General features: G+C 45.7%; 4 protein-coding genes and 1 pseudogene across 4 annotated transcripts; 2 read left to right on the top strand and 3 right to left on the bottom strand.

Annotated features, from left to right (window-relative positions):
- Positions 1-503: 503 nt before the first annotated feature.
- LOC101758361 (rapid alkalinization factor) lies at positions 504-930 on the top strand. The gene has a single exon (XM_004963403.1). It carries the CDS (start codon positions 538-540, stop codon positions 928-930), a length of 393 nt encoding a protein of 130 aa, XP_004963460.1. The 5' UTR covers positions 504-537.
- A 940-nt stretch (positions 931-1,870) lies between these two features.
- On the bottom strand, positions 1,871-3,052 carry LOC101767150. The gene is made up of 2 exons (XM_004960541.2): positions 2,961-3,052; positions 1,871-2,785 (listed from the first exon to the last, which is right to left on the bottom strand). The coding sequence occupies exons 1-2, from the start codon at positions 3,018-3,020 to the stop codon at positions 2,300-2,302; spliced, it is 546 nt and encodes a 181-aa protein (XP_004960598.1). The 5' UTR covers positions 3,021-3,052; the 3' UTR covers positions 1,871-2,299.
- Positions 3,053-9,350: 6,298 nt separating this feature from the next.
- On the bottom strand, positions 9,351-11,273 carry LOC101766738 (lachrymatory-factor synthase). The gene is made up of 2 exons (XM_004960540.4): positions 10,487-11,273; positions 9,351-10,228 (listed from the first exon to the last, which is right to left on the bottom strand). Exon 1 carries the CDS (start codon positions 11,069-11,071, stop codon positions 10,490-10,492), a length of 582 nt encoding a protein of 193 aa, XP_004960597.1. The 5' UTR covers positions 11,072-11,273; the 3' UTR covers positions 9,351-10,228; positions 10,487-10,489.
- Positions 11,274-13,698: 2,425 nt separating this feature from the next.
- On the bottom strand, positions 13,699-16,643 carry LOC105913942 (annotated as a pseudogene).
- Positions 16,644-22,492: 5,849 nt separating this feature from the next.
- On the top strand, positions 22,493-23,884 carry LOC101766326. The gene has a single exon (XM_004960539.2). The coding sequence runs from the start codon at positions 22,824-22,826 to the stop codon at positions 23,541-23,543; it is 720 nt and encodes a 239-aa protein (XP_004960596.1). The 5' UTR covers positions 22,493-22,823; the 3' UTR covers positions 23,544-23,884.
- Positions 23,885-25,240: the final 1,356 nt, after the last annotated feature.

Here is a 25,240-nt window from a genome sequence, read left to right as displayed (position 1 = left end):
CACAGTCCCATAAGCTCACCATCAGCCTCTTTCTTCTTCAACAAACAAGAGAGACCTTCAGTGCATAGCAAAAATAGATAAGGGCTGATGGGATCTCCCTGTCTAATACCCCTCGTAGGAATAACAGTGTCAGCTAAATCACCATTAACCTTCACAGCATACCTTACTTCTGTCACACATCTCATAACAGTGTCAATCCAGGAAGGAGCAAAACTAAAGCTTTGACAGGCAGCATCTCATAACATGAAACTGATTGGTTGCAAGATCACGCGTCAGTTCGTTCGCGCGCGAGATGCTTGCAGGCCCTGCAAAAAACACAGACCCGCGCGCGAGACTAGGGGACGCAAAACGCGGCCACACTCATCATCCCTCCCTGTGGTCTCCGCTCCGCGCGCCGGCCAAAGCGCCGTCCGGCGAGCCCCCAGCCTCTCCCTCCGTCCCTCCTGCACTTGAAAGCCAGGCCGGCCAGCACACGCGGGGGCGCCCCAACAAACCAAGAAACAGGACAGCGTGCAGCAGCATCGATCAACGCCGTTCATGGTTTGCCTCGGCACCGCGTCGTCGCTCGTGGCCCTGGCGGCGGCCTTCCTCCTGATCTACTGCGCGGCGTCGTCGTCGAAGACGCTGGCCTCCGCCGCCCGCACGATGACGGAGGTCCGGGCGTCGCCGTCGTGCGACCGGGCGCTGGGGCAGTGCGCGGCGGGGAGCGACGAGGAGGACGAGGTGGTGGTGGCGCGGCGGTCGATGACGGCGCGGCAGCCCCGGGACCGGTACATCAGCTACGCGGCGCTGCGGGCGGACCAGGTGCCCTGCAACCAGCGCGGCCGCTCCTACTACAGCAACTGCGGCGCGTCGCAGCAGCCCGCCAACCCCTACCGCCGAGGATGCTCCGCCATCACCCGCTGCGCGCGCAACACGAAAGAGGAATGATCCATGGACGCGCGGTCCGAGGAATGAACAACGTACGGTACGCAGAAGAGGTCAAGGTGTTGGATGCATCGACTTGTATCTAGTATTCGTTTATTCGTTCTTTCTTGATCGACGTGAATGCTCATCGTGTAAGTATTTAGCTCATCTAGGTCCTAATCGTTTGTGTTACAAGTAGTGATGGAATTTTTGAAATTTGTCTTGTATGATCGATCGATGATTTACTGGAATAAGGATTCAAGAAACGCAAGGCTCGGTAACTAAGTACTCCCTCCATTTCAAACTGTACGTCGTTTTGACTTTTTAAGTGTCTAGATGCATAATAATATCTATAAACCTAGAAAAGCTAAAACGATCTACAATTTGAAACGGATGGCATATATGCAGAGGTGGATATACAAGGGGCCCAGCCCCCCCCCCCCCTCCCCCACACACAACAATTTTTTATCGGAGATTAAAGAGAGGAAGGATTTTTTTATCAGAAATTAAGGAGAGGAAGAAGAGCACTGTACATATGTGACAAAAACTGAACAGAGATTAACAGAAAAGAGATACAACATACCAACGTTGCATGCAATTAATTGATCTTGAGGCTGATGCATGGTTGCTCATTAAGCAGGCACTAACCGTCTCATCATCTTTGCATTGGCTTCACTTCAGAGGACTTGGTTTGTGAGGCTTTGCTAGCTTTTCAAAAAAAAAAAAGAGGTGCTAGCTTTTCAATTAGGCCCCATTTGATCGACGAACTGGGCCTAGGACAACATAATTGGAAATCTAGCAAAGGACAACATAATTCATTTTAGAGTGTTTGGAGCTGGAATCGTATTTGGAGGCCCATTTCCAAGAAATTGCACACGAACTAATGCACTAAGAAACCAAACCTTCAATTGATGATCAAATATTTGAAATAAGTACATATATCAATGGATGATTGGGCGCACGTGTTACATAATCCAGCATTTTTTTCAGAACTGGAGAGTGCAATTGAACCAGAAATGCTACATTTCCTTTTTTTTAGGATGCTACTTGCTACTCCTCAGTTCCAAATTATAAATCGTTTTGGTTTTCTAGATATATAGATATTATTATGCATCTGGACATAGGATATATATAAGTGCATAACAAAATCTATAAATCTAAAAAGCCAAAACGAACTATAATTTGGAACGAATGAAGTACCTGTCTTTATTGAACCAAAAGAAAAATATACACATGAATAACATATACACATTAAAATACCCTCTCAAGGAAAAAAAGATGTTACTCCAAAAATAAATTAATCCGTGAGAGGAAAAAAACGGTGCATCTGCATGACTAAGGACAACTTAACGACCTAGCAAGCATAAAGATTGATGTGCGTGTGATCAGCACATCACGCAAAGAAGCGGGGCTGGCAGCTGACGGCCCTCTCCATCGTCTTGCTGGAGGCGCGGAGCTCATCGTGGCACGTCGTCGCCGACGACGACCGCCGGTTGAAGCTCCTCCGCGCGATGTCCCTCATGGAGCCGGCAAGGGAAAGCTTCGGGTTCAGCCTGGTGGTCGCGTTGAAGTCCCTGCACACCGCCGTGTGCCACCGCAGCGCCGCCTCCACGCCGGCGCCTGGCTCCCGCCGCATCCGCTCGCCGACGGCCTCCGCGCAGAGGCCGCACACCCAGCTCCCGCAGTGCGCCGCGCGGACGCGGCGGATGTACGCGGCCGTGCAATCCTCCGGCACGCTGCAGCACGCGCACCGCACCGTCTCCGCAACCTCCGAGCTTCCGCCGCCACTGACACCGCCAGGAACGAGTTGGCTCGTGTTCCGGTTGTTGGAGCACTCCGAGGATGACCGCCGCAGCTCTTGATTCTTTTGCTGAAAAATCTGATCAATAATGCATCACTTATGCATTCATGTGGTTTTTGCAACAACTTCAGAAAAGTTGTGGGCGAATTGTTCACTTTTGAGAATTTAATTAGCGATATGTAGAACTGAACCTAACTACATATCCCTGGTTGCAAAAATTAGGCCTTTAATGTACATTATATTGCCTCATTACCTTGGGTGCTAGTAGGCAATTGCCAGTTTGCAGCATCGTGGTCTCCAGCATATCTGTCATCCTGTTTCTTCTGAACTGAGCTGAACTACTGTTTGTTGGTTAGTTACCAGTGATTTGGATTAACAATCTGGATATCCTTTTTATAGGCACAAATCTATGTACCATGAGCTGATGATATGCACGCTAATAAGGAAAAAGTAGGCAACTTGGATGCTTTCGCAGCTGAAAGAAAGTGATCGAGGTGATCGATCAGGCTTGCTGCTATTGGACATGCAGCAACTTGTTCATATGAAAGAGAAACATGTATCTTTAGGACAGTTAGACAGAGATCTATGTAGTGTCACATATAGCTATAGGTAGTTATGTTTCTTGTGACGGTTATAAGAAGTTGCATGTCCTGTTCCATGAGGAGCTTTTGGTGCAAATCATTGCTGCCGTCTGTCACCTCTGAACTGGCACTATCGCAAGTTGAACCCTGAATAGTATGTGAGTGGTTACATGCTAAGCTCCCCGAAGAGCTCGGAGGAGCTAACTTTAACCGTCATATCAAGGAAGAGCGAGTGTGACTACTTTTCGAGTGCCTCAAAGGGAAGTGCTAGGAAAGCAAACAGTGTCATCAACAGTGTCTATATGGATCTAATAGTCCTAGAAAACAAACACATCTCTTCTGCCCATGTTTTTCCTGGGTTAAACATGTCCATAAGTTGGAAATGTCCCAATGAAAGTGCCGATCTCTATTAATTCATCTGTTGAATTCTACTCAAGACTTCCTTTAAATCTTTTGCGTTCTACTCGCATACTTAAGACATTAACCTGCAAAAGGAGGTGATATGAAACTTTGGGACAGAAAGAATGGTACAGTTACCTTGCTTAAGTACTTTCTGAGTTACTGGAGGTAATAAATAGTTCATTTCGATGATGGCGTCATGACATGAATCATTCATCTGAATTCAATCGCATTCATAAGGACCACAACCGAGTGGTGGATGGCAAATAGATAAAAAAAGGGGTGTGTTGAGAAAGATACATGAACCTAACCAGAAAGGAATCGAAGCCACATATATATGCAGCACCTTGCAATAAAAATCAGTGTGCAGAACTACAAAGAAGCACCCTTACATAACGTGAGAGAATAAAATTGTCAAAGAAAGAACGATGAGATGGTTCATGTGACTTAATTTGGAAGAAATAGGAAGAAAGGTAAGCACCCTATGGCTTACATTTTTTCCATTAAAAAATTTGAATTTGATCAAACTTCGAAGAAAATTAGCATGGTTGGTCCACTCCTAACAAAGGAAAAAAAAGATGAGTTTCTAGCTCCGCTACACCCTAACTGATTAAGGGCAAGTTAAGTTGCGCATGTTTCAGTTACGTGATTTGATTGGAACACAGAGTACCCGTGCAAGCAGAAATTGCACGACGGTGAGGACCATCCTAGCTAGAGCTAGGACGTAAAAAGGTGATGCAATTAAAAAGTGGTTTAACGTATAGGTCAGCTACTCAGCTTTCTTTTAAACCACAAAGTGAGCAGGTAGAGATATAGTGACTGATAGTTCCTCCGCGTATGTGATGCAAAAAGGGAAGGAATTTCTAAACACGACCCTGGCTAATTATTTGTTTTGTTTTCAGAGCAGATTTGGCTAATTATTTGTTTTGTTTTCAGACACGCAGATTTAGGCTTTGTTCGGTTGTTCAGGATTGAATCATGGAACGGATTCGTTCCTGAAGAGGAATTAGTGGATCCGATTGTGTCACTCGATTCTAGAGGGTTTTATTCCGAAGGTCAAGACATGGGGATTGATTCCGGATTGCTAAGAGGTCGGAATAACTAAAATGAGCTGGAATAGAATCAAGGCCGGCTCTATTCAGGGTTATTTTATGCTAGACTAAATTTTAAACCGGGTCAATCAATCAGTGCGGAATAAATCTCGTTCCGTGTGATTCCGAGATAACCAAACAAGACTTTAGAGGGCTAGATGTTTTGAACATTCATGGAGCCGGGTGGATCTTCGCAACAAAACAACTCCATGCATAAGCATCCAAACACTAGCAACATTGACTTGCAATACAAACAAGCCTCGGTACCACAATTGTGCTCCCAAACTTTGTTTTGTGTGCTTTATATTTTATTTAGTCATTTTTAAAAAAAAATTGACTAAACTTTATAAACTTAGTTAGCTCCCCAACAAGATATTTAAAAAATTGACTAAACTTTATAAACTTAGTTAGCTCCCCAACAAGATATAACTTGAGTTTCTGACTCCGCCATTGTGTAGCGCTTACCCTACTTTACTATTGTTGTGTTTCCAGCAATTCCAATGGTAACTGGATCTATAGTTGTTGCTCTCCATCATGCTAACCCGTCTCTGATGGGCTACCGCCATTGAGTGAGTCTGATTTTCTACCACTGCAACTAAGGCCAATCTCAAGGGGGTGTCACGGGGTTTTATGAGATTAAATCATATGCCACATTAGTAATGACTTGGCAGGCTAATTATAAGGAGAGAGGAGAGAGGAGTTTCATCCCTTTGAAATCCAACTGGCACAGTTAACAAGCCCCCATGAAACTTAATAAAACTTGCACCGAGGATGTTATGATTTCATCGCATAACACATTTAATCACAACACCATGCAAAAATTAAATGGTGTAGACTGTGAAACGACCCGAGTTCCATTTCTGAGAATTCAAGCTTACGCACCTCTGTGATAGTCCCAGAAAGGCTATCACGTGCGAATCCTTGTCTCATATAGTACAAATCCATACCAACATAGAAATATAGAGTAACAATAGAGTATAAATGTCATAAATATCATAAGTATCGAGTACATCTCTTCGACACAAGCCGGTACAAGTCCATCAGGACTAAATCAAGAAAGGTAAAATATCTACGCAGCGGAAACATAAACTATGGCGAACACCATCTCCAGAGGCGACTCGAGCGAAGGACCATCCCTAGTCTTCCCATCCATCGTTGTCGAAGTCGTAGTCGGGCTCCGATCCTGAAAAGCCACCATCTACTCGAGAAGCGGATAGGCCATGTCAACTTCCAAAAGCAGCAAGCCAAGGAAATGAGGGAATTATATTATATGCATGAGTAATCCTATTTATGGCTGTAGAGATTTATGCAACAACAGCAGTAGCAATCAAGGAAGCAGCAAAGCAACACCATCTCCGAGGTCAACACCTCAATCAAGGAAATCAGCACAAATCATCAGATCCTTCACCCAAGGATTCGGCATCCAAACACACTAGGTGATGTGAGAGCTCCCTTCCCTCACATCTCAACAGCAAACGCCGGCCTATCTAAAAAAGGGGAAGGTAGAAGAGTAAACAAAGTCTAGTCAGAAGTAGTGGTAGTCGACAACACTATCCATAACCAGTGGACACGGACTATAGCTATAGCTTTATACTCTCTACACAGGTTGTACAACTATACCCGCACTGCTAGAGCCTGAACAGTAGCGATCCGTCCAAACCCCACCTAACAGCCGGAGCCCAAGTAGGTGGATAGCTCTCTCCTGTTTCCTCGAGTCTGGAACCATCCTCCGCTGCAGGGCACGCTGTCACCAGTGAGGACCTCGAAGTTGTGAAACCTACCCACGCCGGGGTGCAGTCTGGTCAGAACAGGCCAATGCCTCGAACTCCTTACACTGATCCTCCAATCCGCCTATAGGCTGAGCACTATCCACCACTAGTCTCGGACCGAACCCCATCCATAACGTAAGCGAGCGGTATGTACGAAAATAGCTGCTGCGACTGGTGGTAAACTGACTCAGTCCTTAGGGGCTGAGAGTGAGCACTCTACTCCACAAGTATGTGCCGTAGCACCTGCAACGTACAAGTATGCCACCTTCTCCTCAGTAACAAATAAGGTACCCGCCATAGGTACAGGGGGTAGAGAGAGAGAGTCTAGAATGCTCTCTGCTAGCAAGGCACTCCTTAGTACCATTCACGGCTCGCTCCTGCCAAAACACATCAAGGAGTCATACTCATCCAAAACACACGCGAGAGTGTTCAAGGAATCCCATCACCAAAACCATGGCATATGCCCATTCATAACTCAAAAGCATATATGTGGATATAAGTGTGGTGGACTAGCTAGGGGTCTATAGCTAGTCCAAAAATAGGTAACAAGGAAAACAGGATAAACAATTATCAAGGCATGGCTAAAAACATTGGCTATGTAGTCCATCATCATCAAACATCATAAATAAAGCGCTAGCAACTAAGCATGTATAGGATCTATATAATTGGAAGTGACATGACACCTTGTCTGTAGTCGTTGGGATCTTCCTCAGCGTAATCGGGGTCTTGAGGGTCTTCCGGGTCGTAGCTCGGGTCTGAACAGAACGAGATACGGTGCAAAGTAAATTAATCAGCAATACATCTAGGAAAAACTCCAAGAAAGCCAAATTTAGAAGATCCAAATAACACCAAACTAGCTACAAACAGCATGGGCTCGATTTTATGAATTTAATGTAATTGGTTTCATATTTTTCCAAGTTCAAATAAATTAGTTATGAATTTTTAAAGATTAAAGGATTTATTTAATTATATAATTAATTTCAGAAAACATTTCATTAAGGTGATACATGTCAGCTCCTGATTGCGCCATGTGACAGCATGGGAGTGCGCCACGTGTCTGCTAACGTCAGCATGACATCAGCATTGCCTAGTCAATGGCTAGCGTTGACCCGATCAACTGTTAGTGTTGACTTGGTCAACATTGCGCGATCAACTGGCCCCACCCGTTAGACGGTGGGACCCACAAGTCAGTGGGCCTGTTGTCAGTCAGTGGGCCCGGCCCATGCCACGTCAGTACCACGTGGCTCCACGTGGCAGCCACTGGCCTCCCTGTCCTACGTGGCACTGCCACGTGGCGCACACGTGGCAGCCGGATCCCGGGCGCCTTGTGCATGTGGCTGCACGTGCGGTGCGAGTTCATAGGTTGCGGCGGCGCGCGACGTCGCGGCGGCTGGCGCGCGGTGACCGCGCCCACGATGCCGTGACACGGCGGGACATCTCGGCACGGCGCAGCTAGCGCGCAGCGGGCGGAAAGCAGGTGACGCAGGCCAGCGCAGCGCAGCGGCGTGCAGCGCGACCGGGTGCTTGTGCGCGGTCACGGGTAAACCCCGGCCGCGGCACGGTCGGCTACGCGCACGTCATCTTGGGATTCCAGGGCCGCGGCGCAAGCACGGTGGCGGCAGTGGCACCTGCAAACTACGATGGCACGAAGGCCGGACAGGCGGCAAGGGTGGCGGCTCAACGGCCAGACTGGCGAGGTTAGGATGGTGGTGGCGAGGCTCACCGAGGGGCGGAGGAGAAGATGGACACCGGTGCGGGGTAGACTTGCGGTGCGGCAGCGGCGAACTCCTCGGCTTCAGCTTCTGGCGACGGCGGCGGCAGCAACGGCTCCAGCTCCTCGACGACGACAGCTCCTCCAATGCGGACTGCTCCTCCTCTTCTCTCCTCCTTCCCTTCTCCTTTCTCTCCTTTCCCCTTCTCCCTTCTCCCTTCTCCTCTTCCCCCTTCCCCCTTCTCCTCCTCTCTACCTTCCTTCCCTTCCCTCTTCTGGTAGTGGCGTAGGGGAGAGGCCCCGAGCTTAGGATGAGCGGAAGGGGACACCAGGCACAGCTATTTATAGCCCGCGGCTAGGCTAGGGTTTCATGCGGCACGCGCCACGGCTGCGCGCCGTTGATCCTCGGCAGGCGTGCCCGGGCATGGCGTGGCAACCATCAAGCGGTTCTGAGCTAGGGTTTGGGGCGCGGCATGGGGGTAGTGCGGTCATTTCTCCGCGGCGGAAGACTCCAGAAGCACGTGCAGGCGCGGTAGTGCGTGCTAGCTTGGCCGGCGAGGGGGCACGTGCCGAGTGCGTGACGCGGAGGAAGAAAAAGGTGGCACAATGCCAGCCCTGCAGGTGGGAGCCTCCTGGCGGCGAGAGAAAGAGAGAAAAGGGGAGCGGCGGCGCTTGAGCTGGCTGGGCGGGCTGGGCCGGTTGGCAGCTGGGCCGCAGGCGGGCAGGGGAGAGGGAGTTAGCGGGCCAAGCCGGTGGGCTGCGGCCGGCCTGGTTAGTTAGTTTAGGTTAGATTTGGTTTTTGTTTTTATTTATATTTAGTTTGAATTTTGAATTTGATTCAAAATTCAAACACACTCATATTTGAGATCCAAATAAAATCCAAGAAAAATCAAATTCAATCCACCCAAGTTGAATTTAAATTGGGATTTTATTTATTAGGGAATTTAGAAGTGAGTAGCATTTGCTTTCTATTTTTTAAATAAGCACACAATTCAATTCAAACAAAGTTTTAAATTTTTGAAAATTTCACTCAAATTAATATTTCAAAATTTTGGAATATTACAGACTATCTACAAAATAGTGCAATGAAAGTGCACAGTGAGAGTGATAGTTCTATTTCATTAAAATGCTGATATAGCAGTTTTGGTAACAACGGTACGACTGACCTAACAATAACAATAACGATGATACCCAGCTGTCTTGCCACTCCACCCACGTCCCTGATTGGGTGGCCTGCTGTCCAACCTACTAGCCCTTTACACTTGGGAGTGAACACGGTAGGCCCTTACTCCAATTCCACACAGAGTACCTCAGACCCTAACCCCTAATCATGCTAAGAGTTTGAGAAGATATCTGAAGCTACGAACACAGATTCTGGCGCGTAGTGGTGTTTGAAAACACCCAGCTCAGCTGCAATATAGAACCCTCATTTTTCTTCACGAGGCTGTACTCTGTAGTGGTGGGAGAAAACACCCAGCTGCAATGCACACACTTGAACTTGAACGGAATACAAATTTGCGTGCGTGTCGTACAGACACAACTTTCTTTTTGCTTCAGAAAAATGAGCCATGTGCAGACGAATAGATCTTCATCTAGCTGTACTCTGTAGCATGCTCACGGAACCTGTTCTCTGTCTCTTCCAAGCGTTGGGATTCTCATCTAGGAGTAGGTTAGCTAGCTGGAAAAATACACGCCGCAAGTGGGAAGCGAACATATGCAAGTCTCTTTCTTCCATGGCCCAGTAGCAAAACGAATCGCAGCCCACTGGTTGGTTGCGCAAAATCGGGAAGCATACAGATACAGCCCACAGGGTGGCAGGGCCCACAAGGAAACAAGAGCATCAGGAGCCAACAGCACAGTGTCCCTTTCTTTCAAGTCTCAGCTGACACGACACGAGGTAGTACAATGAAACTCGGCAGAGATAGAAGGAAGGGAAGGAGAGACAAGCAAGCAACAAGAGTGTCGTGAACCTGCAGCATACGTCACATCAAATTTTTAGATACTTAATTATAAAACTAATTGCATGGATGAAGTTTAATTCGAATCTATTAAACCTAATTAGTTCATAATTAATGATGGATTAATTAGCCTTAATAGCCTGGAGTTCTACAATTAGTTTTATAATTAGCTCATTAGGATCCGAATAAAGCTAAAGTTTAGCGGAAGATATCCGAACACAACACAGCCTAACAATGCATTAAAATAATGAGTTTGACGAGATAGAACACCAATCATTGGGCGACAATTCGGCGGTAGATGGCTACGTCGTCTCCTCCGGCAACATCTTTGGCGGCCTCGGCTTCCTCGATCCGCGCGGCGATGGCCTTGACCCCGCCGTCGAGGTAGCCGAGGAGCCCGTCGAGGCTCCACCCCTGCACGGGCTCGCACTCGAACGCCCACACCAGCCTGCACCCCGCCGAGGAGTCGCCATCGTCGGCGGCGACGGTCATGGTGGCGACGTAGCGGCCGAACCCCATGCTGTTGCCGACGATGGCGTACGCGAGGCGGCGGGCGGCGCCGTCGATCTCCAGCAGCTCCTCGCGCGCCCAGCTGGCGACCTCCCGCTCCGCGTCGTCCCCGCTGGCAGCAGCGGGCGCCAGAGAGGCCACGTAGCGGACACACCCCGGGCGGCCGTCCTCCCCGGCCGCGAGCTCGCACACGTCGATGCCCGGGAGGTACCGGTCCAGCGCGCAGAAGCTGGCGATGTGCGGCCACGCCGCCGACGCCGGGGTCGACGGCAGGGGGGCCTCCACCACGCCCCGCCACTGCTGCTGCTGCTGCTCTACTGCCGCCGCCTCCTTCATCGTCTCCATCGCGCGCTCTCTCTCTTGGATGTGCTCGATCAGGATACCGCTGCTGCTGCTTGCGACGCCACCGGCGGCTAGCGCGATGCTTGATATCGTGGTGCGTGGTGCGTGGTGCGTGGTGCGTGGTGGGTGGGCTGCGCGTCGTCGCTACTCGCTAGCTGTGGAGTGGAGTGGAGTTTTTTTCTTGAAAAACTAGTGGACTGGAGCGGAGTGGAGTGGGAGGAACGAATAAGAATCGGCTGGGGGAGAAGGACGTGTCGCACGTGCGTGACTTGGGCTTGCAGGTTGGGCGGTTTGTCCTGGCTCTTTCTTTCTTTCTTTTTTGAAAGAATATAATGGCTCTTTCTTTCTTTCTGGAGTTGGTGTGCCCGCTGCGCACTGGAGTAGTATTCTTCCATTCCATTTTGGACGCATCACTGAAAGTCTTGCGCAGACTATGATTTTTCAGTCAGAGACAGGCCTTGTTTATCTCCCAGTCCCGTCTCTCTCCACCGAGCTTACGAATTACGATTTCTTGCATTGTCATGCATCGATCTGTAATGCGAAAGGAAATAAACTTCCTTTGCCCGTTACCTTTGGATAACCATGTCAAATTTATTCCTGAATGAACCAACTAATTTCTGCTGACTTGTGTGATTGTTGGAGCTTTCTGATTGAAGATGAGATCGTTTCTAGTAGTAGTACATATAGTCCAATCCATTAGAATAATGGCCTCTATGAAGAAAATGGACTTGCAGATTTTTGTCTGGACATGGGCACAGGACTCTAGACGATCAAGTTGATCCTGATCAACATGCAAGTTGAGGGTGGGCCAGCCAGTCTTGGCAAAAGGGGCAGGATTGCTGACTTGTGACATGTAATTAGGAGGGAACAATGCAAGTTGGAAGGTCATTTCAGTACTAATTAATTTAAATGAAAAGGCAAATAAGACCACCCCTCAATGAGCCTTGGGCTGATTTCAGCCCATTTGGGCTGAGAAGGGCTTGGTTTCAGCTTATTTCCGGATGAGTGGTAGGTAGGAGCGAGCGAGGAGGGATGGAGGAGATGGGCTGAAATCAGCCCAAGGCTTATGGACGGGTTTTATTTCCTTTTTTATTTAAAATAACTGCTGAAAATATAGCTCTGAACGTTAAAAGAAAAAATAAAAATGTCTCAAGACATGGAAAATATATAAAAAATAACGACAGACATGATCAGTACAAAAAATTATTTGCGTTGTTTACTTCTCTTGTTTAAGTAATTTGCATGTTAGTCTAAATTATAATTTACTAAATAATATAGAAAACACCATTTCTATGTAATTAGTTACGAAAGCCTATGATTAACTTTAATAAAATTTAAACTATTGCAAAGCTAAAAATTTGAGGTGTTATAGACTATACATGTATTTCTTGAAAAAAAAAAGGAAAGCAATCATTACAAAATGCATGTGGGACCCGCTTAACCAGGTCGGTGACGTTGTTTGTCGGTTGGTCTCATATGACAGAAAAAAACTCTTCATTGGACTAGTTTATGACTATTTTCTTTGATCTCATGATGGACATCTCACTTTTGTTACTAAGCTACAAAACCTCGTAAAACGGAATGGCCTGGCCCAATGACAAATAGCTTGCTTGGTCAATGGTCATATGCCTTGTAGTGTGAGGAGCTATACTAGATGTTGAAACCACGGGACGCTAGCACACTTGTCAGCCCGTCGTGGTCGCCCCTTCTGCATCATCAACCTTGTGCTATAGGCGAAAAACAATTGTCAAGCGAAGCGATGTATGCCTATATATTTCCCATTTGAATATAATGCTGCCCTAGGAGGCTAGGAATATGCCTATATATTTCTAGTTTTCTCCGATTGATTAGGATTGTGCCCATGCGTAGAGCTATAGGCTCACATTATATTCAAATAAAATAATACCAGCTTAATAAAAAATAATATAGTGAATATCCAAGAATCAAAATAATTGGCGCGTAGCAAATATATTAGAAAGAGGTAAACCATCAGCTTCTGGTCCTTTTTATTTGTAGAGAAACCATTTTAGTAAGAATGATCAAATGCATTATTAGCAATCTATTGTCGTATAAAGCAATAAGCTCCTAACAAACTCTTATTCCCAATCTAACAAAGTAAAACATTCAAATCAGGAGTGTGTCTACCATGAACGGCATCTTATTCATGCATCTGACTGCTGGTTCAGATCCTCATCTGACAACTTTAACCTTCAAGTCATCAATGTTTGCATCTAGATTCTTCATCTTTGTTGTCCCTGGGATACTATTGAAAACATCTGTCATTGACTTGGGGCTACAGGAACATACATACAAGTCGACTATTGATGACTTGCATTGAACTTGGAGGTTAATAATAGGCGTAAAAGGGCTGAAGAATAATTCTATTAAATCACAACATCTTTAGAACCAAGAAAATTATTTCATAGATAAGAAGTAGATCGGTTTTTTGCGGTTGTCGGATAGGCAATAGCAATGCAGTTGGACTCCATTCTTAATAGAATAGGAGTGCCTTGAGAGGATACGGTGTTTGTTTGTGTATACTGTTGATAGCTCCCTTCGCCCTCGCTAGCTATGACATATCTGTTGCTTAGCTTAGCTTTACCTGGTTGTGATGACTTGTCACGGGAGCATCATGCGGGGCTAGGTGCAGCGCAGACCTTCCTGCCAAGACAACAACAAACATAAGCATAAAGTCTACACAAAGCCAGCGGCAATATTAAGAAGGAAACAACCATAAGTGCTAGTACTTGAGATCGGCATGGTGCAGATTCAGGTTACTTGGGATTATAGTGCATAAATATTTTCTTTTTCATCAGGTGAAAAAGGATAAAACGTATGCTTCTTCAGTCGATGTAATATGTGAAAGCTGTCACTGGAGAGTTAATTCACCATGATCTAGATTTTTCAATAGTACTGAGAATTACAATATAAACTATTTGGATGTTTCTATTGGCCCCATCACAACATCAATGAACTGATTTTTCTTGTCATTAAGTTATTTTTTGTAGCCATCATATCTTTGATCCAACCATCAAGATACGCTTAGTCTTTTTGACCGGATTAGATTAGACCTCCAAGCTGGGAATCACATCAACACCCTCCTATTTGTAAGCATATGTGCAGACACATTCAAGCCACGCCAAAAAGTCAAAAAAAAAACAATACTGCTCAAGAAACTGAAGAAAAAAACAGTTACCTCTGTTTATGTGCGCAGCATTACAAGCCCAATAACATGTCAGCCCTCGGAGCAACTCCAAAAGCCACCCTAAACTACCCCTAATAACTTAATTTGGGAGAAAAAGAAAAAAATTGCGCTCCAACAGCTCCCCCAAACCTTCCGCATATTTCCGCCCACCCCAATAGCAATCCTGTCGCCCCGCTTATTTGCGTGCGGTCTCTCCTCCCCCAATCGCCCACGACACTCCTTTCCTGCGCCACATCACGCGCGTTCATCTGCTGGTCCCCGAAGAAAGGGCGGCAGTGCGGCACGCCATCATCACCATGGGCATGCCGCCGGACATCCCCTCGACGATGGATCCCTAGCTAGAGTGCGTGACGAACGCACCCACCGACGGGTGCCGCAGCACGGCGGCCTGCGGCACCCACGGCGCGAGGATCCGGCCAGAGTTACTGGTCACCTTGGCGCAGTCCAAGAACCCTGGCAGGAGCAACGATCACGCGTCCTCCCGCAGCGATCACAGGAAGGGAGCGCCACTGGCCTCGAGCCTGTAGGCGAGCTCGCAGAGCTCGTCAGGCGATGGCGCGGCGACCGTGTCGAAGCTGACGTACGCGACGGCACTAGCGGGGCGGCGAGCGAGCCAGCTGAGGCAGCTATAGGGGTCTTCGGCAGCTGGTGCGGCGACGCCGGGGAGTAGGTGGTAGGGCCTGATGGCGATGGGGAGGCAGTTGGGGATCGCCTCGGCGAGCGCCGCGGTGAGCGTGTTCTCCAAGAGGCTCCCCAGCAGCAGCCGCTTGGTGAGGCTCGGCCGCGCGCCGCCACCCTTTCGCCTTGGCCGCCTCCGACGCAGCCTTCAAGGCGGCGTGGTGCGGTCGGGCAACGGTGCCGGCACGAGTAGGGCGCTCGAGCGGTGCACGAGCAAGGAGTCGTGGGGGACGGCGGGCTTCCGATGCGCTGGTCCCTAGCGTGGCGGCGTAGCGGCTAGGCAGCGGTGGCGACAAGGCAGCAAGCTAGCAGCAGCGCTAGGAGATGGAGGAAGCTACACGACAGTCAGCAGGATGCAGCATCGCGTGGCTGGAGAAAGTCAGGATAAGTACGACCGGTTAAGGAGGAATGGATAAAAGAAGAGAGCACTCGTACGCATTCATGGCCTATGCAAAAGAAATTGCAAGGGGGGAGCTGATGGCACGGGCCCATACATGCTGACGTGGCAGTTTTAAAGTATTAGGGAGTTTATTATTGAAGATCTGCTATGGATGGCAGGCTATCAGTTCTTTTTGCTTAAGTAAGCCAAACCAGATACCTCACTGGTCTCAAGGATCAGTGCTATGCCTACTCCGATCCTTTTCTCAGGTAAGGATTCTCTCCCACTCCATTGACCTTCCATTATATTGCGTCTCTACTAAATGATAAGGAATCAAGATGTAAATAAGACTTGAAGCCCAAATGAAATCAATGTAAAAGAAAAAAAATGTGCTCAAATGAAATTTGGCTCACCTATCGAGCTCAGCGGTTGAAGCAACTTCCCACTCTCTTGGTTAATTTCTTCTTCTAGCTCATTTCCAAAGTTATGCATAAAGAACACTATTCTTTGTAAATGACAAGGATAAGAGTTTGTGTAACTACTATTCTTCAGCACATGGTGAGATCTAGCAGAGAAATGAACTAAGATGAAATAACGCAGAAATTGAAGACCACACAGAAAGTCCCAATGAAAGGCAGTAGTTAATATTTCTCGCTTTGATAGGTTTCATCAATCAGAAATAAGAAAGTTATTCTCTTGCTTCCATGTTTCCCCAAATTTTACACAGTATGAGCCAACTGGTCTTCCCTGACCTGCAAGACAAATAGCATCAAAACTGATAGATTAGTTTGGCTTACAGGAGCGAGGACGGCGATAAAAAAATAATTTATTTATATGATGAAGAGTATACCATCTCAAAGTGCCATAGGATCCCACAAATGCCAGGAAAATCAACATGATCCCCGGATTGAAATCAACATACTGCAAGATGTACAGGAACCACAGTTAATTGTTGAGGTCATTTAGAATTGGTCAAATTTCAAACTCCTAAATTTATAGAAAATTTGATCAGAAATATATACCGATTTCAATCTGGTTTCAACTGCATATATATACCCATACTTGAATAAAAAAAATAAGGACCTGAAAGATCGATGCCAGCATCATTTCCTGTCCTATAATCTCATTTCCCTCCCCGCTCACCAGTTAGCGATCTGGCAAAAAAAAAGGGGGTGTATTGCTGCTTGAAAACAACTAATTAAGAATGCATCTCAGGAACCAAGAGTTCAGGTACCATAGTATACACATGGGTTACTTACTTCCTCTTCTTCCCAGTACCCTGCCAAAAGAAATCTGGATCTAGTAGTATCCATTTGTTGATAATTCCCTTCATAAAGCATATATAGAGAAGCCACACAATACACTAAACCCTGCTGAGCTTCTGAAGGCTGAAGCAGGTACATTTACTGATGTACACCAAAGGCACACCGCAGTGGACCAAATCCAGCGTTCACTTTGCAAAACACCAACGGGGAAAAGCGTCCTCCAACTAAGCTCGCTGGTTGCCCTCTCATAACCTTTTTTCGTCTCTTTTTCCAAAGCTCTCGCCACCTTTGGTGCTTTCCATTGGCGCGCGGCGCGCCCAAGTCACTCAAATCATTAGGCCCGGCCGGCCGCGTCTCCCTCTCCCTCCCCCCCAGCTCCCGTCCCTTTCTAACCACCAGCAGCCACAGAGAGGGAAGAGCTCCATGGCCATGGCGCCGTCTAGTCCTTATCCCCGTGACCTAGCTCGCTCGGCGGCAGCTTTCTTTCCTTTTCCCTGCCACGGGTGAATCCCCATCGATCGACCCTCTACAGAGCCGAGACATGAGCCCATGACAGCCAAGTGTCACCCAGATTCAGACCCCTTTTCGTGAACATTATTGGGCGCTGCTGATTGGTGCAAGAAATGATAGCTTGACACGTACTTAACCGATGCTCCACTGTCACTCACCAGCATCTTCTTCTCTCCTTGCTCTTTAGTTTCTCTGCATGCATGAATGATAGCTTGACACGTACTTAACCGATGCTCGTCGTCAGTTTTACGAATAACTGATAAATTTCTTGAAATGAGTAGTCTTTTTCAGTGATTTGAGATCAATGGATCCTGGCTCCTATATGCTGCTCAAGTGCTTATATAGAGAGAGTGATTAAGTCAGGAGCGGATCCATTGTATAATTACTCTGTCATGTGGTGCCATGACTTCTTGCAACACTAATATGATTCCTTTTTCTAGACAAATAATTATAGTAACCTTTCTAACTGTAAGATGAGAAGTGAAATTTTGTGGATAGATAACACATTATGTTCTGGTGGTTTCATTAAAAAAACACCTGTAAATCGTGCACATGAATGCTTTAAACGCCCAGACGCACAGTCACACTACTAGAGCCAGAAAGATTCAGGGATGGATTTGGCCTAGCCCTGAAAAAAAAGGCAGAAAAGATATCAGGGGTCACGGTCCTTTCCCTGTTCAATCCTCCTGCACGTATTTGCTGCCTCCTTTTACCATTTAATCTCCTTTTCAGTGCAAGACTGCAAACCACATCAACATTAAAAGACAAGGTTTGTGGACCAATTCACTTGCCTACGTATGATGGACCAAATGTGTGTCTTTCTTGGTAGTGCATAATGACGATGACGCAAAAATAAAATCCATGCATTACTATACACTAAAGCATATATGTAACATGTTGGATGAAGAACGACAATTCTCGTACTGTAAAAAAAATTAAAAAGGCTGTTGTTGCTTTTGTTTTATTTTTTGTTGCTCCTACCATGTGAACCGTGGTTAATCTGATATAGCACAAGTTAAGTCCAACTAAGTAGTACCAATGTTTTGCTATGAGCGAGAATATGCGTGCATCGTGCAGATCTTGAAAACTAAAACTATCAAAACAATTAGTAAGGATCCTTGCATCTTTTTTGTACAATATAAACAGTTACCAACCTACAAGTATTAAGGACTCCCTCCGTTCTTCCGAATTGTAGGTCGTTTTAGCATCTAGACATACACTCTATCTGGATGCATAATAATATCTATGAATCTTAAAAAGCTTAAACGACCTACAATTTGGAACGGATGAAGTACTAATTAGTACTAATTAATTCGATGTACGAAAGTATATTCACGAATCTGTAAGTGCGCACTATCTTGTTGCCAAGAAAGAAGAAACTATTAAAAGAAGCTAAAAGAACATGATCTATGTGTGTATGAATTAAAGATGGCAGCCTTTCTCTTCCACTTTCACTAGTGGAGACCCCGAGAGCTAGGGAGAACAGTGCGTGGGATCCTCCTTGTGTAAGCACTTGGCTGGTGAGAGCTAGTGACAATGCCCCAACCTGAGGAGTTCCATCTTGTGTGACCTTACTGATTCTCTTTGTAGCTTTAGTTCCCACTACATGACATGCAAACCAGGCCTAGAGATAATGTTTATATTTTGCTAATGGCAACAAAACTTTCATATGATGAAAAGGCAAGCCCAACCAAACCCACCTCAGGAGAGCTAGGCTTTAGTGGGAGTAATTTAGTCTCAAATAGGGAAAAGCAGGACAGAAAGCAAAGTGCACCAAAATATACTTGCATATATAAAGGAGAAAAGATCGCCTTGTTATTTTACTGTCAAATTATTAGCAAAGTGCAGCTTATGGATAAGCTCAATCCACAACAGCTAACAGTGCATGTCATTCCTATCTTTACTGTATATAATTATTTGAGTTTTGGACGAAAAATTTATATACGATCATACAGCTATCAAGCATGTGTTTAACCACGGAAAAAAATAACGTCGGCAACTTGTTTGGTGGATGCAATTTGTTAGCTACATACTTAATAGTTAATCCCAAAAGGTCAATTTTTAACAAGATGCCATGCCTGTCCACGGTCACAATTGTTCCAGCCTAACTTGGATCTAGAAAACAAAATAATTACGGTGCCTTAAACATTTCACGGATCCTGGTAACTCCTTCTATGATTAGTCATATTCCACATACTTTGTTTGCCCTTTGTTGCTATATATACATTCTTATTATGACTATTTTAAAAAGTAATTTTGTTGCTATTGTTTCTCCTAGCCTGCTGGCAACTCCTTGAACTATGAGATACTTTTGTTTCTCTCATTAGTTGAATAGCCATAGATCTTTCCATTACTGCTCAAGAAAAAACAGTTTTCTATTTACAAATCCTATCTGTTATACATATGATTTATTGCACATAAAAGTGTATGGAAACTTGTGTGGCCCAAATAACGTAGCTGTACATGCATATCTTAGGACTTTAGACCTGTAAGGAATATGTCAATAAGCTGCCTAGCTGTTGAAAGTTGTATATCAATATCTTGGTGGCAAAGCTATCACTCCTATGATCCTGTCCATTTTACAAAGTTGTTGCTGCTTATTTGAAAAGACATCACAAAGCTGGTTCCGCGTGCATGGTTTGGCATTCTCTGTGGAAAGCTTAGAGCTACAAATAATTGCCATAGGAAAACAGAAAATTGATTACTGTTCCTTTCAACCTTGTAGCGTTTCTGTCTTCTTCATCCCTTTTGGAAAGGCCAAAGCAAGAGAAGTGCACTACTTTGGGCAACATTTCGCTTGAATTTGTCAACAGCTGAATAAATAGCTATCTTCAACATTTTGTTTGTATTAACTCAAGTAAACTTATATGTTACCGATGCGCAAGAAGTTCCAATTATATATGTACACATCAGTGACAAGATACACTAAACATGCTCTCACTAGGGCTGAAACCCCTTTTTAAAAACCGTTTCGAACAATTGATGAATTGAAACATACCACTCACTCCAAAAAATACCAGCCCGACCGAGCAACACATAAGGCTAACTAAGCTAATTCTCGGTGTTGGAGGGTTTTGACAAGATCACACAAAATGTAATTGAAACCCCCTAACATTTACCCTTTTACGCAAACGAGGTTCTGGTAAATTGAATAGTACCAAGCAGTGTAATAGCTAACAAACAGGGGCTGGCCACAGTGGGAGGAAAGCAAAGGGGCCTGGTTTGGCAAAAGTTCATAAACGTAGAGATTGTGGATTGCCTTTTGTTTGTGTGTTGCCTTTCTTCTAATTTCTACCACCATCAGAGGGGACATCATGTTTGGGGAGAGCACCAGCCCACTTGCGCACCAGACCTACTACCCCACAATCTGATCTGGCCAATTTGCGTCCAACTCTGCATATATAATCTTAGTCTTTCCAACGGATAAGATGGATCAGATATGTTAATATAAATCTCGATGAAATCTGATGTGACAGATCGATTTGGTTGTGTTCATTTCTGGTACAGAGCAAGCTGTGTACATGTATAGTATATTATATATATAGCACGCTGCAACGTAAGCAGTTTGCAAAGTCAGTTTATATTGATATATCAAAATGAATTTTCTTGCACTGCATAATTGCTTCTTGATTTTGTTGCATTGGGGATACATTTCATTCCATCTTGCGACCCACACACTTTTACATTTACAATCGAAGTAGGGATATTTATTACTTGATGTGGGCTACAATTAATTTCATGATAACTAATATGACCATACACCCACACTAACTTTTGTACCAGTTTCATATCAAATCTTCATATATAGACCTTTTTCCTTCAAAAACATGATATATTACTCTGAAATTTTGTTATGAGAAAAAGGATGAATAATTGTTAGTAACTCTAGTTTAGTAGCAGGAATGTTCCAAATACTTTTAGAACTCCTCCATTCAAAATGGTACTTCACTGATGTAACTTATACTCCCTCCGTTCCAAATTAGAGGTCGTTTTGGCTTTTTTAGGTTCATAGATGTTTATATACATCTAGACATACACTATGTTTAGGTGCATACAAACATCTATGAACCTAGAAAAGTTAAAACGATCTACAATTTGGGCAGATGGAGTACTGAAATCGACGTCATCTATTGAAGGTTGTGCCCTTGAGAATCTAGCGGATCCAGAATGTCATGATGATAGGAATTAAGAATACGATTGGTTCGTAACAACAAATAAAAAGGTATGTAAAAGAACACATAAGTCAATTTAAGAAAATATCCTGCAAAATGGTTTTCATACTCAACACATATAATCTCTAGATCGAGCCTCCTATATATCGCTTGAGAGAAAATCGTAGTAGCTTCACTAATCATGATGTTGTTCAAAAGAAAAGGTTAAGGCGTCTACTTCAAGTTTGTTTTGGACCCTGCAGTTGGCTAGAAAGACCAGTATGTACACAGGCATATTATTCCCTATACCAAAAGTGACCTCGTTCAGCATTGCCTGTGTGGAAAAGCCATGGTCTTTGTCTCTTTGAGTCTTGAGCTCCGAGCTGATCGATGACCAGCTTTAGACAAAGCCAAGAACACAAGTGCAATAATCAAGAAGGAAAAGAAACTAATTAAAGGAGGAGAGGGAGGAGAGAAATTCCTCACTTGCTCACTAAGGAATAAGATTAGCTTTTAGTGAGCATTGGAGCACAAAACAGGCGTCTTGTATGTCCTCTTTTTGACCAGTTATATGTACTGTATTTAGATCTTGCCAAAGGTATGATGGAATGCTTGTCAATCTTTGTTTTATTGGGTAAGCAAAGATTTGTCTCCTCGATTATGTATATCAAAGTTGGAACATTTCTTCAAGTCTTAGCCCTAAAAAGATCTTTAATTCTTTAAGGCGTCGTTATGAAGATATATGAGTAAATGCATATGTACTAGTATTGTTTGTATAAATAATGTATAGCACATGAAATCTTTTTTATTTGTATATATTATTTGTAGAGCACAAGCTATATATACTTGTGTAATTATTTAATTATTCATAGGTCTTCTCTTCTTCTTTTTTTTTGGAAACTAGGTCTTTTTTTCCTTACAAGCTAGAATGATGTTTAAAAAATTGGTGTTTTCTTTTTGTTGGCCTAGTCTGTCTTCCTCGTTAATTTGTTTCCGCCGCCATTTCCCACGAACTCCCATTGACTTGGTTGTGGACATACATATTCTCCAAAGTGATCCTTTTGAGACTTGACTTGCGAGGCTTTGGAAAATAACCGCTCCACCAACCGACTTATGCAAATTTCTTGTGTCAACTTCACACACCACCAAATTAAAGGATCAGCCTTTATTTAGCTGTTCATACTCTGCAGCAATCAGTGTCACTTGTACCAATTCAAACCACTATTCCATTGCTGAGAACTCAAAATGGGAACTGATGGCGGCAGTGTTAATAGTAACAGACTAACAGTGGTGGCCAATTAGAAACTCTCAAATCCAAGCAGGGATAATTAAGTTGTGTTTTTGTGGGGCCATTGCCACCTTTCCTTCCCTTAAATACCTCCCCCTCCTCCCCCATCCTACGCATTCCATTCCATCAACCCAAGATCATCTACCTAATCAACTCCTCTCAAGCTCCAAGAAATCAATAAATCCAGCTTCGCCTGTCAGGTTGATCTGTCCAGTTGTGCAGACACATCGTTGATCCTCGGAATTATTCGATCTGCTTCCCATAGAGAGGTTGCTCGTAATGGATCTCGCGACGACGCCGGCGCGGCGGCCCATGGAGCCCGGGCTGGCGCGGCGGCTGTGGCACGTGGTGCTCGCCGTGTGCCACATGCTCCGCCGCGGCCTCTCCCGCAAGCGCATCATGATGGACGTCCACCTCCTCCTCGGCCGCGGCAAGCTCGCCGGCAGGGCGCTGCGCGGCCTCCTCGCCCACCCGGCGGGCCACGGCCACGGCCACCTCACCTCCTACGGCGCGTCCAGGGCGTCCTCGTCCTCGCTGGCATCGTTCTACGGCCACCCGCGGGAGGTGGAGTTCAGCTGCACCACGACGCCGTCGTACCCGCAGCACTACGGGCTCTTCCCCTTCAAGGGCCGCGGCGGCGGCCGTGGCGGCGCGCGCGGCGAGTACGGCGGCCTGGACGCGGCGGCCGTGGCGCGGGCGTTCGAGATGCTCAGCGCCGAGGTGGAGGCCGGCGGGGGCACCCCCGCCGTGCCGGCGAGCGGTGTGGCCACCGCGACGCCGTCGCCGATGGTGGCGTGGATCCTGGGCCGCAGCCCCGCTGGGGTCCGGCCGCTGCGGGTCACCGACTCGCCGTTCCCCGCCGTGCCGGAGGACGGGTGCTGCAACGAGCGCGTGGACGCCGACGCCGACGACTTCATCCGCAAGTTCTACGAGCAGCTCAGGCTCCAGCCCTCCGCCGCCACGCCGGACTACTGCGGCCACCTGCGCCGCCGCGGCTAGCCGGCTTGCTGAATTTGGTTGGGAAATTGGGATCCGTGTTGTCCGTGGCCGCATGCATGCATGAGCATGGGACGATGGCGACGCGCCGCGACCGCGACGAGAGAAACATGCTTGGCCCGGAGCGCGAAAATCACTTGGTTTACCACGAGGACATATATATCTACGTCGTATTTGGATTGTTGGTTTAGTTTGGTCATCAAATTGAGGTAAATTTAATGTAGAATTTGAGTGGCCATGGCGAAGCCGATCCATCGTTCAATGTTGATGAAATTGTTGATGGTGCTGTTGTTTCTCGATCACTTTGTATGACACACGCACAAACATCTCTTTCTTGGAGTTCAGTAAACGGAAACGTGCAGTTCGCTGCAAAAATTCGAATGTTCGTTTATTCCTTGGCCCTGGATGGATCCGGCACCGACGCGGGGTTTGGGTCACTGCCAGCCGTGTGATTCTTATCTTCGTCTATGGACAAGGATTGGGTTCAGGTTCACACTTCACACCATGCCAAGAAAGCAGGAGGGATCGGATCAGGGGATGCCATGCCATGCCATGCCTTGTCTGTCTCCGATGCTAAGCAAGCGCTGCCTTTGGCTCCCGACAACCTGGGGCAAACCAATCAATTATTCCAACTAAACCCTTCTCTCCCAAAGTTCCAGATCCTCACTTTGCGTGCCTGGCTGTATAGGCCAGCTTCTGCTTGACTGCCACTCCTATGCTACATTTCAAACCTGCAAAAATCACTGCACCATGCGTTTGTATGTTTACAAACATTATTAGCATTATTTTCCCGATTAATCTAATGGTTTTGATTCTTAGGTTGCAGGTTTTGTTTTTGTGTCAGAACTTTTTAATTTACTTTGAACAATAACGATGTGAAATTCAATCGATCATTTTTTATCCCTTGAAGAGAATATGGAGTTGAGATAGCTTCGACTTCTGCACCTTCAAATGAATACTTCTTTAAATCACCTTGACTGTGCATAAAACAAATGGAATTAAAATTTCGAAACATCTCTAATAAATTTAACGGATTTTGATTTTTCAAAATCCAAAATGGGGAAAAAAACATTGCTGTCTAAGGTACTACAAGCTTCAATATTGAAATTAAAGTCAAGATGTTTTGAGACAAGATTTTAATTTTGGTTTGAGAATTGTATATAAACACCAATAACGCTGATAGTTCAGTTTTCAACGTTCATTTGGTCTGTTCCAAAACTTTGAGACTCCTTTTCAGCTTTGGTGGTGGCAAGTTCAGAACTCAACTAACAAAAGCCAACGACGACAAAAAGCACGCCCCCCACTATCTTATTATCTCTTGCTATTATACGGTAACTTTGGTGGCTTTTGGAAAATCCACCTTTAGCTTTAGTGTTTTTTTTCACCCAAGACACAAAAGCCAAATAAACAGGCCCGCCCCTAGCTTGATAGACACGTGATCGAACCTGCAGCATGGTACAATATAATGCAAGGAGAAAAATGTACAACGCAAGTGATCCAAAATAACTCAAGTAAACACCGCTCTGTGTACGTTTGCTTTCAGAAAAGTTCACCAACAAATTGCAGAAGGAACGACCAATTCTACCAGCTCTTGACATTTTGATCTTTACCGTCCCTGATCCTTCGTAAAATCTTTTACTTGCAAAGGCTATCTTTACATGACAGACAGTCTGGCTTGGTACATGCATACACATACACGA

The sequence above is a fragment of the Setaria italica genome, chromosome III (genome assembly GCF_000263155.2).
Source record: "Setaria italica strain Yugu1 chromosome III, Setaria_italica_v2.0, whole genome shotgun sequence".
Classification (NCBI taxonomy): Eukaryota; Viridiplantae; Streptophyta; class Magnoliopsida; order Poales; family Poaceae; genus Setaria; species Setaria italica.
The sequence above is the reverse complement of the archived record's forward strand: the minus strand, read 5'-3'. Positions and strand labels throughout refer to the sequence as shown.

Bases quoted from the DNA above. Each gene is read 5' to 3' on its own strand.
- LOC101758361 (XM_004963403.1), top strand. From the start codon at position 538: ATGGTTTGCCTCGGCACCGCGTCGTCGCTCGTGGCCCTGGCGGCGGCC.
- LOC101767150 (XM_004960541.2), bottom strand. From the start codon at position 3,020: ATGACAGATATGCTGGAGACCACGATGCTGCAAACTGGCAATTGCCTA. The intron at 2,786-2,960 runs GTAATGAGGCAA...ATTATTGATCAG, and splicing joins ATTGCCTACTAGCACCCAAG to ATTTTTCAGCAAAAGAATCA.
- LOC101766738 (XM_004960540.4), bottom strand. From the start codon at position 11,071: ATGGAGACGATGAAGGAGGCGGCGGCAGTAGAGCAGCAGCAGCAGCAG.
- LOC101766326 (XM_004960539.2), top strand. From the start codon at position 22,824: ATGGATCTCGCGACGACGCCGGCGCGGCGGCCCATGGAGCCCGGGCTG.